Source organism: Euprymna scolopes, chromosome 6 (genome assembly GCF_053919585.1).
Source record: "Euprymna scolopes isolate OS-2025 chromosome 6, ASM5391958v1, whole genome shotgun sequence".
Lineage (NCBI taxonomy): Eukaryota > Metazoa > Mollusca > Cephalopoda > Sepiida > Sepiolidae > Euprymna > Euprymna scolopes.
In genome coordinates this window covers 141525885-141545772 of record NC_136487.1, presented here as the reverse complement: position 1 = coordinate 141545772, position 19888 = coordinate 141525885, and the positions used below count along the sequence as shown (strand labels likewise).

The following is a 19888-nucleotide window of genomic DNA, read 5'->3' as shown; positions in this document are numbered from 1 at the left end:
GATCCAAATCTAACATGCGAATATAGTTTCTATAATTCTAAACCGGGTAAGAAATATAAATAAAGTATAAAGCTCATCTAAGAATGGAATTTTTTCCCATAAAGGTGAGTATTTTTGTATTCAGTTGTAGCAGTATTGATGGTGAAATAAGTGATACCCTCTTCAAATCAATGAAACAACTTAACAATAAACTAGTTTTTATTAAAAATTAAATTAGCGATTTGGGGGCTGAAAATTAATTTAATTGATTTTGTCATCTGACATCTTAAGTTGGTAGAATCCATACTGATTTACTAATTCACTTACTTTACTCCTTGTTCTAAATGTTTTTACCCATAAATGTAGGAGTAGACTTCTTCTCATCGGAGAGAAACACATTTGTAGCTATTGGGTGGTTTTGCTGTCAGAATAATAATTAGAGGGTATATACTATTTTATTTAGATACCCAAGAACACAACACACGAATTATAAGACATGAGCAGCATAAGTGATTAATAACATATATGGGTTAAACCCATGGGTAAAAACCCTTTTTTTTAGATTAAAAACATAATTTATATCCTTAATTTGTTAAATAAGCCATCGTAGCACGTCCTAGATGTCTGATTAAATTAATCATTAAATCATAGACGCCTTCTAGTAATCAATAGACCGAAAACATCAAACGGCCTGAATTATCTCCGTTTAGCTCTTATAGGAAATAAAATCGACCCAGTTTCCAACAGAATTAACTAGTAGCAATTAACAACATAATTGGATTATCTCCCTTCATAATTGTCTTTAGTAACGATATGAAAACGTATTCAAGTAGAATGACAATAAATTTTAAAACATTAAATAATAATAAATAGATTAGAATACCTTACTCGAAAGGTTGTACAAGGATTTATATATATAATACAGCCTTTTTATTTATTTTATATTCAATTTAACTTTAGACTTAAAATGGTCTTAAATCTAAGTACTAAAATAACGATAATCTGTAAACATTACTTGCCACTAATACGAAACTAAAATTAACCGTAACGTTATTGCAAGGTTGTTACGGCCATACTATAAATATAGAAATTAAAATTAAAAAGTACTTTTCATAAAAAAATTAATTGTTGGGAAATAAAGAAACAGCGAGATCTAATTTAGGAACTCAACGAATGAGATATATAAAAAAATGTTAATGGCTTAAGGTTTTCTGTGGAAACTTCTAATGACTCTGTTCTTAAATAAGGATACGAAAATTAGGCGATATATTAATATTTAAATGGGCTTTCCATAGCTACCACAAAGGTAAATGTTTCTCACATGCTTTTCCCGTTAAGGGAATTTTTCCTTTTTCTTTCTTTTTTCTTTCTCTTCAAAAATGCTCTATTGGCAAAAGTGTTTTTATTCATAAAGTGTTAAGAAATGCTGGTTTTTGAAAATTTTCAAACGATATAATGTTTGAAATTGTCAACTGGACATGGAAACAATTGTAACGTAAAACGAAATACACTTTTTGTTGCCATCAACACCTTTTTTGAAGTCTTGATTTTGCTTTCACAGTATATTAATGCTCAATTATGAAATATGATAATTTTGTAGCTTACTCCTTAAGTCAACTCTCTTTGGCTTAAAACTCAGTGGTATATGAAAATTTACTTAATTACACGAACTCAGTATATTACATACAAGTATATATATATATATATATATATATATATATATATATATATATAGATTCAGATGTGTTTAAAAGTCAAAACTAATGAAGACAACGAGGTTGTTAAATAGTGCTCAATAAAAAGAGCGGAATATTTCTTTTATTAGGGTAAACAGTTACATATGGTCGCTACAAATAGCCATCTGTTTCAGTCAAAGAGACTTCATCAGGCGACCTGGAACCTCACGTCGTTAGGTTCCAGGTCTGTTGGTATAAGGGGACATTTGTTGGGTGATTTCAATTGTGATCAGCTTCTTGTAAACAATGTGGCACTAATAGAATCCGTTAATGGATCTCAGCAATTTCTTCAGCACTCAAATTGAAGCTGGCATATTGAACTTAATTCTGGATGTAGAACTTTCTTCTCCACAAGCACTGTGGCTTTCCAGCCAATTCAGTGATCACTTTGTTGTGTACTTTATTTTGTGATTACTTTATATCTGTTTGGATTCATTTACTTCATATCGACAAAATAACAAAAAAAAAATAACAACTGTAACCCCCTCCCCTCCAAAAAAATTTAACATCTTGAATAAAAAAAAAACTTACACAGAATCAATACCTTGTCGTGGTTATAGAGCTTTTACTAAATTTTATGTATCCATGTAAAATCTTATAAAAAGATATAGTGTTTTATATATTGATTTTAAGTATTTACGTTAACAGTGATCAATACGGGAGTAGCACTGAGTAGTAAGTTATGAAAATATGTTATACAAAGGCTTCTGCGTTTCATCCCCGTATGGAATTATCAGGATAAAGTCCATTTTATCCCGAGGACTCCTAACCTTGATGAAACGTAGAAGCCTTTTCGTGGCTTAACTGCCATATATATATTTATAACGCATTATATATACGTATATATTATTTTCTATTCTTTGTCTACTTTGCGTTTAAGGCTACAACGTTCTGTGTATGCATTAGTGTTACTTTTTGGTCGAGTAAGACATTAATTTCAAAACAACCCGGGAACTGGTTCTGCGATCTTACTAATCATTTCTTGTGATCCGACGCCAATAAATTGAATTATTTTACAAATTGTAACTTCTTATTAATTAATATGGTCCTGGATATGACCTTAACCTATATCCAGTGGTGAGGCTCCAGCTTGCGGGCTTTGAGGAGTGTGGAGCCACACTTTAATTGTCATTGCTCCTAGGTCCACTCTGACCCGGAGTGGTAGTACCTGTTAGGGTCCCAACTATGGATTAAATAGAAACTGACTTGAAAACAAATATATTCTATTAAAAAAAAAATTCTTCAAAATCTTTGGATTTGGCATTAAATAACCTGAAAAAGCATTGATATGCCGTAAAACAAAAACAACCAACCAACCAACCTTAATTAATATCATCAAAATGTTTCCCCATTTGCCGTCTTCGCGATCGATCTATCGTTTAATTGCACTTATTAAATTCTTCACAATTCTAACCTTCCCGTTTTTACACGTTGCTTTTCATACTAAATTGAACCTACTGTTCGCATTAATTTATTACTTTTTCTACTGGATGTCATTTTCTGGCTAATAATAATCATTCAAACCTGACATTCGCGAATAATGTTACCTTGATAGAATTCAAAACCGGCTTCAAAGCCTAGTAGGTGATGCCCTTTTCTCTTCCTTGCAACCTCTTTCACACAGTAAAGACGTTGCGAGCCTGTCTCTGCTCTATCGCTATTTTCATGGCAAGTGCTCGTTCGGGTTCCAATCTAAGGATACCCCCTTACCAAACCTTCACAAAATCACTCGACTAACTACAACCACTATCAACAATTTCCCCCACTCTCTATCTTTGCCTAATTCTAAATGCACATTCCATGAACAAAGCTTCTTTTCGAGAACTACTCGCCTGTGGAACACTTTTCCAGTAGCCTGCTTCCTGACCGATTACAATATAGTAGCCTTCAAGTCCAATGTAAACAAATTCTTGATGAGCCATCCCCTTAAATAATCCAAATTCTACCCAATCTACACCATTAACGATTACTGCACTACCAACTTACATTCATTAACCCTTATCGGGCCTTGATAAGTGGTGACTCCCTTGTAAAAATAAAGAAGAACAAATAGAAACATAGTTGTCCGCCAACTGGGGTGGAGTTGACCTTATCGTTCCGAAGCAGAGGGGGAAATACAGAAGCGACGGGACACAGTCAAGATGAAGACCAGAGTTGAAGCACGTTCTGTAACCAACACACTCTAGCTTGTCTTCAAACTACAAGTTTGCAACACACCGACGCGTGGGTAACAGCCCTGTCGTATTTTTTCCTTAACTCTACAACTGCCTCTCCAGCGCCATTATTTAAGGAAACGTCTTCCACCTGCTCTCGACTTGCCAAGATAGCAGGACACCCGCTGAAACTTTCTGGTGTTCCGAATATATGATTATTAAATTTCAGTGGTTGAAAAAATTCCATTAACTTCTAAATTTAAATTTAATATGCATATATTGTCAACTGTTGAATTATGTAGGGGATATTTTTGTTTGAAGTAGTTAAGCCGTCTTTCCTATAGTAATCGAGTAATGCAATCTAGTTAGTCACATTAATGAATGAGTGTTTGCGATCATAGTTGGTAATATCCTTAAACTAGGTTTTCAACGTATTTTTAACGTCTCCCCCAGGCTGCTATATCCATCCGTATTTATGGTTTACACCAGTCAATCGTATTCTTGTGAATTTGTGAGGATTGCCTTGATGAACGTTACATTTGAGATAAAAACCAAACTGGAGGGGTTAAGATCCGGTGAGTGTGAATCCCATTCAGAATCACACCTCCTACTAATGAGAGGATCGCCAAAGTTTCCTTGAAGAGCAGTAAAAAAAAATGGCTGTTAAACATTTATTACTGAAACTTGGTGAACTGGTGAGTCATGGACTGAAGTTTATTTATATCAAATATGCTTGGACTGCAAAAGTGATTGGGAATTTTATTAAAGATTCCATATGTGACATTTTGAGGTTAGGGTTAGGGTTATAGTTGATTATTTCTTGGATGGTGAGAAAAGATATAGACAAATAATATATACTAGCAGGGAGACACGACGTTGCCCGAGATTGAATTCAATTGAATGAGGATCAACGAATGTTCCACGATTCCAATACTTTTATTGTCATCGAAATCGATGAAATCGCCCATTTTTCAAACAAATCGATTTATTGCCTGCTCTAGTCGGGGACTCACTGCGGTGAATCAGGAAGAATCTTCACATGGTGATTTAGTCTGCAATATATTGTAGTCTACATTGCACTGTAAATAACCTACTGTTGATTTTATAAAATTATTTTTATATAATGACTTGAATCAAATTTAAAAGCAACTTGAATTTAAAAGTTGCTTTTCACAACACCGTTCATTTAAACACCGCTATTAGCAACTTTCTTTCCGTTTTTCTTATGTCTTCCATGTCTATAAGCTTATATTTCCTTTCTCTAAATTCTCAGTTATCGATTTCGGTGCTTGGTCAAAAAGACGCGACAGATCGATTTTTTAATATATCCTTTCAAGAAAAAATAATACTACTTACTTGTCGTGCCGAAAATAGTAATATATCCAAAAATTACGAAAATGCATCGAGTAGAAAGTTATTTATAGTTAAAAGTAATTTTTACAGAAAATTGGGGAAAATTGCATTTTTCATAGAAGTTATAGAATAGACTGTGAAGATTGAAAGGGAAGAGGACATAAATCAGAAAGCATATTTTAAATTACACCGTAATGCCGTCCAATGTGTATAGCTAGTATTGAAATTTTTTTTTTTACTAAAAACACAATAACAGTTTTTCTACTCGATGAATTCTCGTAATTTTGGGATGTATTATTTTTTTTTTTTTTTTTCATGATAATTTAGTAAGTAATATTGATTTTGCTTAAAAGGACATATTTTGAAAAACTCGGCATGTCGCCTCTCTTTGTATACGCGCCTCAGTTTCTTGTGCTTGAAAAATTAAAAATACAAACTAATAGAAAAATTCATATTTAGCAACTTCTTGAAATCAATTATATGAAAAATATTGTACTTTTCTCATAAAAATGTATCAGGTTTGATGTCATCTCTGTTTTTTTGTTTTTGTTTTGTTTTTTGTTGTTGTTTTTTTGGAAAACAAAATTTGGAACCTGTTTTGTTGTTCTTTTTGTGTTGTTTTTATTATTCATTCCATTGTTAAACTCGTTTTCTCTCAGACGTGTCTTTATATTGATTCGTTTATTATTATTATTATTATTATTATTATTATTATCATTATTATTATTATTATTATTATTATTATTATTCGAGAAAATGGGGTTATGTTTTCATTTTCTTCGTAAGAACGCCCTCAGTAAAGCAAAAGAGCCGACACCCGAACTGAAATTGAAGAGAAGTAAAAGTTTGCGGCGAAAAACAGTCGATGATCAAAAGCCTCGCAAGAAGGACGCGTTACTTAGCAATGGTATGTCGGGCCGTGATAACGAGACCCTAATGAGCGACTGTGATATCGAGCTCGATGACATTAAAGTGGAGGTAAGCAAGGTAGATGGTCATCCTCATTCATGCATCATGTCGCCATATTATCCAGCGACATTTTCTCTTGCGAAATTAAAAATCGCTTTTTTCATCAAGCTGCTCCTTTATTTTTTTGCATGGGCATTTTATTTCCCTTTTTTTAATCTCTTATTGGCATGCTCCTTTTTTTACTTTTCATTTCGTATCCGCGCGCTTCGCTCTGGGAATAAGGTTCAGCATTTTTCGCTAGAACAATAGCCGCATTTTCGTATTTCTATTTGGACTTCCCATCCAAAATTCAACCTGATTTTTACTTTTTTTTTGTTTTTAAGTAAAAAGAACTTCTGATGTACGTACCTGTGACGAAATGAAACTTATATTTTAAAAATCAAGTAAATTGATTGAGTATTTCATACATGTAATCATTTTTTACGATTTTTAGCGATTAATCGTATATCATAGCCATTAAATAGCTGATTTGAAAATCTCGGTAGTTCGAATTGAGGTGTGCTTTTTATCTATTAAATATGACAGATAAAAATATTTCGTCCTCAGTTCCATATAAAATTTGATTTTTTTTTACTTAAAAAACTACTTTATCAAGTTAAGTGATTTTTGGAATATGATATTTTCGTTCCGTGGCGGATACGTACATCAAAAGGATTTTTCCATATATATATATATATATTTTTAATTAGGTTGAATTCTGGATTTGCGCTATATTTTGTTCTATAACTGTATTTGTGTCTAGTAGCCATCATTTTCCTACCTATCATGTAAAGTTGATCATTTATTTTACACGCCGCCATTTTCGCCAGCGACCCATTTATTCTGTCGGTATCTTGTTAACTTTGTTTTTCGCATGGAAACTATTTTCTTTTTTCTTTTCTTTTCTTTTCTTTTCTTTTCTTTTCTTAAATTTCCATCTGGGATTCTCCGTTTTACTTGCTCTCGCTTTGCTCTGGGAATAAGGTTTTAAATTTGAATCTAAAGTTATGGTAGCTTATTTTAAGCTGTATTTTCGTACTTTTATTTGGTTTCATAAACGCTGACTCTTAATTATGCGCGTTGTTAGCCATGTTTTTCTTTGTCTGTCATCAGCATTGTTTGCTTCATTTAGTTTCTACACCGGGCGACGTGGGGTTATCAACAGGATACTCGGTTTTCCTGCGACGCCGACGTGCAGACTATCAGACATATCCTCGCAGATTGACCCCTAAGCGAGACATGCTTCGATGTGGACCTGAAACGCTACGATAATATCTCTCTCTCTCTCTCTCTCTCTCTCTCTCTCTCTCTCTCTCTCTCTCTCTCTCTCTTTCTCTCTCTCTATCTATCTATCTATCTATCTATCTAGTTTTTCTTTACTGATTCTCTTTTCTACCCCCATCCCTATCTCTCCTCTATCACCTGCTCTCTTCAAAGTCTTCTATCTCTCTGTCTCTCACTCTCTTCTTCTTCTTCTTCTTTTTCTTCTTCTTCATCTTCTTCTTCTTCTTCTCTTTCTCTCTTAATCGCCATATATATTTTATAACTTACTATATATATATATATATATATATATATATATATATATATATATATACACATATATATATATAATTATAAAACTCAAATGACCTTGTAACGATGTATGTAACCCACTTTCCGGTTTTCGATATCCGGTTACGCATACGCGCATGACCTGCGCACTGAAATATTAACGTTATTATTTCGAAATTATTATTTAACATGGGAAGAGTGGGGTTTAAAATAACTTAAACGTAATACAGAAATGAACGATGTAAAAAAAACAGACAGTATTAACAATTTTTTATTCGGATAATTTAAACGCGAAAAAAAAAGAACAATTGGGACGCTGAAATATTAACGTTATTATTTCGAAATTATTATTTAACATGGGAAGAGTGGGGTTCAAAATAACTTAAACGTAATACAGAAATGAACGATGTAAAAAAAAGCAGATATATCAAAATTTGAATTTAACTATAAATATTATGGTATCTGTTCAGTGCACATTTACCTATAAGTATGGCCAACCACTTATAATTCAGTAACTGTAAAAAAAATTTTCAAAAATAATCAATTATAATAAACAGAACGACTCATAGAAATCTATCTATATTCTTTTTTCATTTTAATATACTTTCATGTTTCTGTTATGTAAAAAAAAAAAAAAAAAAACTCTTTTCTTTACGTCACAAGTGTCACGCTCATACATGAATTCCATAGCTAATAAAACATACTGACCCAACGGGTCACGGGTAGCCTAGTGTATATATATATATATATATATATATATATATATATATATATATATATATATATATATATATATAAGCTATATAAGCGTCTAACACATCGGATCGAATAAGCATCTCTCCGAGCACTCAAGATATGCATATATGACTCAACGTACAAATTTTATCACCGACAGAAATATATGCTATGGAATTGAACGTTGATTCAATATTTGATACACTGTCTCAACACCGACAAGGATTTTGGATCGTATCTACCAAAACATATTTAAATCGCCGACGAGGACGGCCGCTTCATATATCCTTCGGAATAACAGTATGGAGCAACCAAATATTCTTGTTATATAGGATTGCTGGCTTCTCCACTGGACCACTATTCCTCCGACCTGATAATAATACTAATATTACGGACTAAGCTTTTGTATAAGCAATATCGCCTGAGAAGTCTCTAGTTACTAGAAATTGGCTGACCGAAACATGCTCATGAATGTGTAACGACATATTAATGCTTATGAAAAACAAATAAAAAGTATATATATATATATATATATATATATATATATATATATAAATGTATATATTGAGAAAGAGACAGAAAGAGAAAGATATATATATATATATATATATATATATATATATATATATATATATATATATATATATATATATATATATATATAAAATGCATGATATATCATAAACTAAAAAGCCATGGAGACAAAAAGGAAAAACAATTAAACACCTGAAAATTAAAAAAAAAAAACACACACACACAAGTCTTTTTTCATTGCTATTCATGAAATGCTCCTAATGTGCACCTCTGCATTGCAAGCACACCCGCGTCCGGCTGATGTTGGCAGTGATGACTGTTTAGTTCAGGAATAGTCTGCAGATTGTTTCTTTGAGATTAACTACTTAGATAAGATTTGGGAGGTTATAGTCTGGTAGTTATAAAACTTGTTAAGGATCACACGAACGATTGATAAAGCGATCACCAAACTGTCCCTGCATGTTATTGAACGCCAGTGAAACAAAAAACTGATCTGATCTTTTGATGAACATTTTGTTTGTTTATTTGTTACTAATTTTTTTATATTTTTCCTTTTTTCCTTTTTTTCCTTTTTTCTTTTTTTTTCCTTTTTTTTTGTCCTTTTTTTTTTTCCTTTTTTACCGTAACCGAAATTTTTATATGAATTTAAATTTCTCAGATAATTTTAAATTCTTTCTCTTTAGTACTAAGCTGTAAACCATACTTTATGTACTCTCTCTCTCTCTCTCTCTCTCTCTCTCTCTCTCTCTCTCTCTCTCTCTCTCTCATTCTCTACATCACACTCTCTCTGGAACTAAAATAACCGACAATGGATCCGTCCACATTTCAGGTAAGAGCAGTTCGGACGACTGGCAAATAATTAAACCCTCAATCTGAGAAAAAGGGGATAATGCCTGGAAATATGCACCTCCAAAGGACTTTTTTTTTTTTAATATTTCTTGCTTCAATTCACTCTCTCTCTCTCTCTCTCTCTCTCTCTCTCTCTCTCTCTCTCTCTCTCTCTATCTATCTATCTATCTCTTGCGCGTTATCCATTTATCTATCTATCTTTCTATTCTTAAAGTTAACAGTAATATTGCATGTGCTTTTTTAATAGTTTTACACAATTGTAATTTTTTTTAATTATACATATTATATAAGTAATGTAACACGCTGAACGAAATAATGGGACTGGGGGAGGGAACTTATTGCCGCCTAAATTCCAGTGAAGGCCAATGACCGTTGCGAACGAGAAATCAATGGTAAACGGCTGTTGCGATGATACAAATTCACGCGCAAAGTTTATCGAAAGGGGTGGAGAGTACTGGAAACCTGGGAAAACCTGTTATCATTTAGGCATCAGGGATTCCTAGTTTTTTGGGGTTTTTTAAATTTATTTTAAATGCTATTCCAAACGATACCACACCTAGGGTAACTACTACCACTGAGATTACTTGGGATTTAATTACTTTTTTTAATTTTTTTTATAAAAAAGTAAATAAATAAATAAATAATAATAATAATAATAATAATAATAATAAGAAGAAGAAGAAGAAGAAGAAGAAGAAGAAGAATCTACAAAAATGAATAACGTTTTCTTATACTTTATCTGTCCTCAAAACCTACTTGCTGGTGTCTTCTAAGGGCGGGATATCGCACGTACTATCATATGTTGCATTCATTCAGTTCGTATGAATCAGATGATTCTATTGTTGGTATTGGTTTCTCCGATATCTTTCTAGTTAGAATATTTTCTAGAAAGACATTGAATGCGTACAGTAGAGACCACGTGAAGGTTGCCAACATCCTAAGTGAAAGTATTTCTATGGGATGAACTTTATTAGAACTTGGCACACCCAGGTTGACACAGGTCGTTGTTAACCACTTAGCCACCCGTTGTAAGAAAAAAATGTATATGTAATATATAGGTCACCCCTAGACAGCTGTTTCGTCATCATTACGATTTATCAGCGTGACACAACTAGTATGTAAACGTCGAGAATCGAAACGGTAATCACAAGTTTTGCAATCCGACATTTTTTCTTCTGTGAAATTGAGAAAATTACAGTAGTACATTGGACAGTAGAGTGGAGGCTGGCATATATTAAAATATATTAATCACGGAACAGACAGGCCTTTTGGTTAGGGAACAATGTATAGTATCTGTTATGTTACTACACTTCATCTTTTTGCCTTCTATAAGCAAGGGTGAAACCTTTTTAGTTTGAAGCAGTTAATATTTTTGTCCCAGTGCCCCGTTATGTGAAGCTTTCTTTGCCTCGCATTAAAAAACGTAAATACATCATTATGTGTTGAAGGCTGGGTGGATGAAGAAAAGTTTTCACTAAACGAAAAATAATAATCCTCTGTAACACGATATTTTCAAATACAAAGAACTTTAAGTCATTAATTGCAAATCACATCAATAATACTTAGGAGACATCGCCACGTTGCTGAAAAAAAATGTTATTCTCATTGTTTTCTTTTTTCCCCGCCTTTCATATTATAAGTGCCCATTATATGACTATTCATATTTAATCCTAAACAAATGTTTTTGTAGAATCTTGACAATGTAATTTTGTTCAAATTTGGTTAACTTCAATGTTCACTTTTCGAAAAATTGCTCTAGGTAACCCACAATAGATCGAGAAACAAACAATTACAGTTAATTGTGAAATAATAAATTGTCGTTTCTTCCGTGATCTTTTCTGTCTGTTAACATGTTCATATATTTTAGAAAGATTAATTTCTTCTCCTTGAATGATAACATAAAAAGAATCGCGTGGTAGCTTAATAAACACCTGTAAGAAGACATGTTAGGTCGAGAAACAAACAATTACAGTTGCCAATTTAATATGAAAACTTCTAGTCTGTGTTATTTAAATGAAAATAATTAAATTCCAATCAACGTTATCGATTACATATTTTGTCCATATATAATATTAGTCGCGACGTCCTTGTGTATGTATACATTTCTAAAACAAAGCTTTAGATATAGCTATATTCTCTGTTTAACTAATAACTGACAATGATAAAATGGTATCTTGTCTCGTGATCACTGCATTCATAAAGTTTTAGTAGCCTTCAATTATATTTTTATTATTAAACACGAAAAGAGACAACCTCCCCCCAATGTGAGTATATTGTTCTCTTCCACCTTACAACAATCAATTTATCCATAATTTTAAACTAAATGAAATGTCTGAATAAAAAGCATATTATATGTTATAATGTCAATGATATTACTGCAAAAGTGAATGACTGAAATAAACTATGTGGTCTTTTTTTTCTAGAATTGTAACAATATTGCATTAACGTTTATTAATCTACGTTTTAGAAAGATTTCTGCTATGTGGGGGGTTGGGCAGCAAGATGTCGGTTCACATTACACTTGAACTTCTGCATGTCAGTACAGCTGGGGAAGCAGGAACCCGGAAGGGAATTCAAAAGTCTAGCGTTTCTTCCCTCGAACTGCTAAACTTTGGAATTCCCTCCCTGTTCCTACTTTTCTCACTGTTACAACGGGCAGAAATTTAAATGCAATGGACAGATATCTCGCTGTTAAACTTCCTACATAGTGCCTTTTACAAACATCGTTCCAATGACAACCCTTTTAGATCCAAGTGGCCATATACCTTGTTGCGAGCGAATAGATAGTAAATACAGGAAATAATACCAGCAATCTGATTACTAAAGCGAATGGCTGAAATAAACTTGTGTTTTAAGAGTTATAACACTATTACATTAACGTTTATGGATCTACGTTTTGGTTCCGACGAGACTTGATTAGCTGGTGATTTTATTATCGTCTGCTTTTCATTTTTCATAGCTACATTTTTTTCTGCTTTGTATTCTTCATATTTGCTTAGAAAAACGAAGAAATTGCTTTAGTAGCGAACAACAGCTTGTGAAAAAAAAGCAATGACATTTAATTGCGAAATGAATTACCGTTTCTTCTGCGACTTATATCTTCTCATATCTTTATATATATTCGAAAGATCAATTTTCATCTCCTAAAAAATAATAACATGAAATCTCATGTAGTAAAATAAACGGCATAACTTGATACACAGCAGTAAAAAGTTCACGTCAATAAATAAACAATTACGATTACCAGCGAACTATAAAAACTTCCATTTCGTTTTATTTAACTGATAAATTCCAATCGACGTTACCGAATTCAGTGGCATTATGCCTTGTTTAAGCTGAATAAAGAGTTTAATTTTTTTTCTTTTTACATTTTCACCCCAAACAAGGTACATTGCCATTTTGCCTATCAGGAACATAAGCTACAGGGGTACTATGTAGGGAGTTGGGCAGCAATATGTCGGTTCACGTTACACTTGAACTTCTGCATGTCAGTACAGTTAGGGAAGCAGAAATCCGGAAGGGAATTCAAAAGTCTAGTGGTTCTGGGGAGGAAACTACTGGAGTAAAAGGCTCTCTTACATCTAGGGATCTCAACTGTGAAGGGATGAGATTTTGCTCCTTGTCGGGTTTGTCGGGGGTATTTTCGTCGAGGGGTGTACAAGTGCTAGCAGTTCGTCGGAGCATTCACCGTTAAAGTACTTGTAGCACTGGCAGAGGGATGCTACATTTCGTCGATGGGACAGAGGCTGAAGATGACAGTTCAGAAGCTATCAGGTTGGCGACTCTCTTTTGAACCTTGTCTAGGAGTGAGAGACTAGTAGCAGATGCACCAGTCCAAATATAACAACAATACTCCATACATGGGCGAATGGTGGCCTTATAGAGGTACAGGATACTTTCGGGCGTTAGTAGCTTTCTAGCATGGGAGAGAGAACCTACCTTTATCGCAGCGTAAACCGTAAATAATACGAAAGGTAGAACTACTAAAGTGAAAGGCTGAAATAAACTGAGTTGGTCTATATTTTGGAATTATAATAATATTATTACATTGATGTTTATTAATCTACGTTTTTGGTTTCGACGAGACTTGATTTACTAATGATTTTATTATCGTCTGCTTTACACTTTTTGTGGCTACTTTTTTCTTTTTGTTTTTTTGTTTTTTTTTTTGTATCTTTCATATTTGCATAGGATAACGAAGAAAGTGATGCAAGCATGGCGCCCATGGGGGAAAACATAGCTGAAATGTTTCAATACAAAGACGACGGACATATTGAATTGGTATTGAAGCTTTTTGCTCGACTCTGCGATGGTCAAAACACTGGTATTCAGGTATTTTCATTTTTTTTTTTTTTCGTTCGTGAAAAACATTTCTTTTTATTATTTTGTGAATTGTTTTAAATGATGCTTTATTATTTGTATTTATTCTCATTTATTGGGACAACTATTTTCAACTTAGTTTTTATTTTGATTTATTCATTATTGGGACTATTTTCAATGTCTCTCCAATGTCTGTCTGTTTGTATATTTATAGAACGATGAAATAAAGCTCAACGTCTGTGTGTCTGTTTGCCTGTACATCTATAAGACGAAAGTGAATATAATATATATATATATATATATATATATATATATATATATATATACTAGCAGAAGTACCCGTTGTTGACTGGGTTAAAAAACAGCCTTCAAAACTGCACTGATCTATATAACAGTATAAATTACTTTCATTTTTATTTTTTTAACTATCAGAAATACCTGTCGTTGACTGGGTTCAAAAAGATCTTTCAAAACTGGACTCTGATTGATATAACAACTAGCGGGGTTCCCCGGCGTTGTCCGGATGTGTGGAGTAAGGAACCCGGGGAGGGGTAAAAAGAAGTATAGCGAGGTGGAGAATGAAAACAACAGTAGGCAGTTTGGGTGGAGAAAGGTGTTAAAAAAATTTGGTAGTAGGCAGGCAGGCTCGAACCCGTAACGAGAAGGAGGAAAAAATAAGCGTAACGTCTCAGCCAATGTCTCCATCGCGCAACCGCCAGAAGTTGAGAGCGTTGAAATTAAACGTAGTAAATCCAATGGTGACGATGACTCCCTAACATGCAAAAAAAAGCGACCCCTCCTTGGACAAAACTGCCCAGTTGAGGGCGAATGAATGAATGTTTTTGGCCAATTTTTCGATATTTGTCGTCCGAAGGATCGAACTTGAAAACGATACCGATCTCATGAGGATTTGTCGCGGGTGCCGAAAATTTTAGCGAGACATACAAACACGCACATACAGTTTGCGTTTTATATATTAGATATAAATAACGTGTAAATTCTTTTAAACGGATATTATCTTCAACATACATTTTGCATTTTATTTTACGTCTTGAAGATGTTCAAGCAGATTGACACACAGACGTTGAGCTTTATTGCATCGTCCTATACATGTATAGAAAGACACATATACACACAGGCAGATTTGGCATTGATCAGATCATCTTTGTGGGGAGGAGCAATTGTATACGGTATAATCACGTTGACACACCAGTTCTTGCTAGATCACCGAAGTTAAGCAACGATGAGCTGGGTGACCCTTTGGGAGGGTTAGGCGTTGTATGTACCACGCCGAAACAGAAATTTCCAGGTTGGTATCTGGGAGCGCGTTTAATTCGCTGGGAGAGATGCACCCCCAGTCTTTATAAAGACATGCATGTAGGAGAAGGAAAACTCTGAAGTAAAATCTGAGGTCTACTATATGCTCTGTCTTGTGGCAGTTACTGTACCGATGAAGATTAGCAGTTATGCCAGAAAGGGTGGTTGGTTCTACACAAAGCCTTCACCACTATGAAGAAATCATCTGTGTGGATTTCCGAATAAGTTGTTTTATATATATATATATATATATATATATATATATATATATATATATATGAGAGAGAGAGAGAGAGAGAGAGAGAGAAATATTATTGAATAGCACGGAATTATTCTGTTTTACAATTTTCCTTTTTATCTTCTCCAATCTCCGAATAGTCCTTTTTGTGTTCTTCTCGAAATTGTATATGTTGGATCCATAATCGCGAGCGCTTTCGACAGAGGTACTTCTATCATCCTCAGGCATATTGTAGAAATAAATGTAGAGATTGTTTTTTAATTTACTTATATATACATTTTTCCTTGTCACGTGATAATGTAAAACAGAATAATTAATATTTGTCTAAATGAGAAAATGCTACCTAAATATACACAATACATATGTGTGTGTGTGTGTGTGTGTGTGTGTGTGTGTGTGTGTGTGTGTGTGTGTGTGTGTGTGTGTGTGTGTGTGATGGACTGTGTGGATGATTAGTTTATGCATGGAAATTGACGGGGAAGTCTACACAGATGATTAGTTTAGGCTTTGTGTACATAAGAATTTCATTCTCCTAGACGCATGTCTTAACAACGACTGGCGATGCATCTCTCCCAGTGAATTAATGCGCCCCCAGATATAAACCTGGAAATTTTTACAAATATATTTGTACTTTCATAACATGAAATAAAAAAAAGCATGTTCATGTATACTCTTTAAATCTCAGATTTTTCAAGGAAAAATATTATTCTTGTCAGAATGTAACAAAATAATTATGAAAATAATCAGTTTCAAATATTTGTTTGATATTGAAAATTTATTCAATTTTTATGTAGAAATAATCAAATATTTGTTTGATATTGAAAATTTATTCAATTTTTATGTAAAAATAATCAAATATTTGTTTGATATTGAAAATTTATACAATTTTTATGTAAAAATAATCAAATATTTGTTTGATATTGAAAATTTATTCAATTTTTATGTAAAAATAATCAAATATTTGTTTGATATTGAAAATTTATACAATTTTTATGTAAAAATAATCAAATATTTGTTTGATATTGAAAATTTATTCAATTTTTATGTAGAAATAATCAAATATTTGTTTGATATTGAAAATTTATTCAATTTTTATGTAGAAATAATCAAATATTTGTTTGATATTGAAAATTTATTCAATTTTTATGTAGAAATAATCAAATATTTGTTTGATATTGAAAATTTATTCAATTTTTATGTAGAAATAATCAAATATTTGTTTGATATTGAAAATTTATTCAATTTTTATGTAGAAATAATCAAATATTTGTTTGATATTGAAAATTTATACAATTTTTATGTAGAAATAATCAAATATTTGTTTGATATTGAAAATTTATTCAATTTTTATGTAGAAATAATCAAATATTTGTTTGATATTGAAAATTTATTCAATTTTTATGTAAAAATAATCAAATATTTGTTTGATATTGAAAATTTATACAATTTTTATGTAAAAATAATTAAATATTTGTTTGATATTGAAAATTTATTCAATTTTTATGTAAAAATAATCAAATATTTGTTTGATATTGAAAATTTATACAATTTTTATGTAAAAATAATCAAATATTTGTTTGATATTGAAAATTTATTCAATTTTTATGTAGAAATAATCAAATATTTGTTTGATATTGAGAATTTATACAATTTTTATGTAAAAATAATCAAATATTTGTTTGATATTGAAAATTTATTCAATTTTTATGTAGAAATAATCAAATATTTGTTTGATATTGAAAATTTATACAATTTTTATGTAGAAATAATCAAATATTTGTTTGATATTGAAAATTTATTCAATTTTTATGTAGAAATAATCAAATATTTGTTTGATATTGAAAATTTATTCAATTTTTATGTAGAAATAATCAAATATTTGTTTGATATTGAAAATTTATACAATTTTTATGTAGAAATAATCAAATATTTGTTTGATATTGAAAATTTATACAATTTTTATGTAGAAATAATCAAATATTTGTTTGATATTGAAAATTTATACAATTTTTATGTAGAAATAATCAAATATTTGTTTGATATTCAAAATTTATTCAATTTTTATGTAGAAATAATCAAATATTTGTTTGATATTGAAAATTTATTCAATTTTTATGTAGAAATAATCAAATATTTGTTTGATATTGAAAATTTATTCAATTTTAATGTAGAAATAATCAAATATTTGTTTGATATTGAAAATTTATTCAATTTTTATGTAGAAATAATCAAATATTTGTTTGATATTGAAAATTTATTCAATTTTTATGTAGAAATAATCAAATATTTGTTTGATATTGAAAATTTATTCAATTTTTATGTAGAAATAATCAAATATTTGTTTGATATTGAAAATTTATTCAATTTTTATGTAGAAATAATCAAATATTTGTTTGATATTGAAAATTTATTCAATTTTTATGTAGAAATAATCAAATATTTGTTTGATATTGAAAATTTATTCAATTTTTATGTAGAAATAATCAAATATTTGTTTGATATTGAAAATTTATTCAATTTTTATGTAGAAATAATCAAATATTTGTTTGATATTGAAAATTTATTCAATTTTTATGTAGAAATAATCAAATATTTGTTTGATATTGAAAATTTATTCAATTTTTATGTAGAAATAATCAAATATTTGTTTGATATTGAAAATTTATTCAATTTTTATGTAGAAATAATCAAATATTTGTTTGATATTGAAAATTTATTCAATTTTTATGTAGAAATAATCAAATATTTGTTTGATATTGAAAATTTATTCAATTTTTATGTAGAAATAATCAAATATTTGTTTGATATTGAAAATTTATTCAATTTTTATGTAGAAATAATCAAATATTTGTTTGATATTGAAAATTTATACAATTTTTATGTAGAAATAATCAAATATTTGTTTGATATTGAAAATTTATTCAATTTTTATGTAGAAATAATCAAATATTTGTTTGATATTGAAAATTTATACAATTTTTATGTAGAAATAATCAAATATTTGTTTGATATTGAAAATTTATACAATTTTTATGTAGAAATAATCAAATATTTGTTTGATATTGAAAATTTATACAATTTTTATGTAGAAATAATCAAATATTTGTTTGATATTGAAAATTTATTCAATTTTTATGTAGAAATAATCAAATATTTGTTTGATATTGAAAATTTATACAATTTTTATGTAGAAATAATCAAATATTTGTTTGATATTGAAAATTTATTCAATTTTTATGTAGAAATAATCAAATATTTGTTTGATATTGAAAATTTATTCAATTTTTATGTAGAAATAATCAAATATTTGTTTGATATTGAAAATTTATTCAATTTTTATGTAGAAATAATCAAATATTTGTTTGATATTGAAAATTTATACAATTTTTATGTAGAAATAATCAAATATTTGTTTGATATTGAAAATTTATTCAATTTTTATGTAGAAATAATCAAATATTTGTTTGATATTGAAAATTTATTCAATTTTTATGTAGAAATAATCAAATATTTGTTTGATATTGAAAATTTATTCAATTTTTATGTAGAAATAATCAAATATTTGTTTGATATTGAAAATTTATACAATTTTTATGTAGAAATAATCAAATATTTGTTTGATATTGAAAATTTATTCAATTTTTATGTAGAAATAATCAAATATTTGTTTGATATTGAAAATTTATTCAATTTTTATGTAGAAATAATCAAATATTTGTTTGATATTGAAAATTTATTCAATTTTTATGTAGAAATAATCAAATATTTGTTTGATATTGAAAATTTATTCAATTTTTATGTAGAAATAATCAAATATTTGTTTGATATTGAAAATTTATTCAATTTTTATGTAGAAATAATCAAATATTTGTTTGATATTGAAAATTTATACAATTTTTATGTAGAAATAATCAAATATTTGTTTGATATTGAAAATTTATTCAATTTTTATGTAGAAATAATCAAATATTTGTTTGATATTGAAAATTTATACAATTTTTATGTAGAAATAATCAAATATTTGTTTGATATTGAAAATTTATTCAATTTTTATGTAGAAATAATCAAATATTTGTTTGATATTGAAAATTTATACAATTTTTATGTAGAAATAATCAAATATTTGTTTGATATTGAAAATTTATTCAATTTTTATGTAAAAATAATCAAAT

General features: G+C 30.0%; 1 protein-coding gene across 3 annotated transcripts in view; it reads left to right on the top strand.

Annotated features, from left to right (window-relative positions):
- The window catches only part of LOC145278009 (inositol 1,4,5-trisphosphate-gated calcium channel ITPR3-like), a 704464-nt gene that overhangs the window by 591151 nt on the left and 93425 nt on the right, over nucleotides 1–19888 (top strand). For 2 of the 3 annotated variants that reach the window (XM_080130185.1, XM_080130184.1), the window contains 2 exons: nucleotides 6008–6199; nucleotides 14033–14173. In XM_080130185.1, coding sequence (XP_079986311.1) covers nucleotides 6008–6199; nucleotides 14033–14173 — 333 coding nt within the window. The remainder of the gene's footprint in view (nucleotides 1–6007; nucleotides 6200–14032; nucleotides 14174–19888) is intronic. The other variant, XM_080130186.1, reaches the window with a different exon arrangement.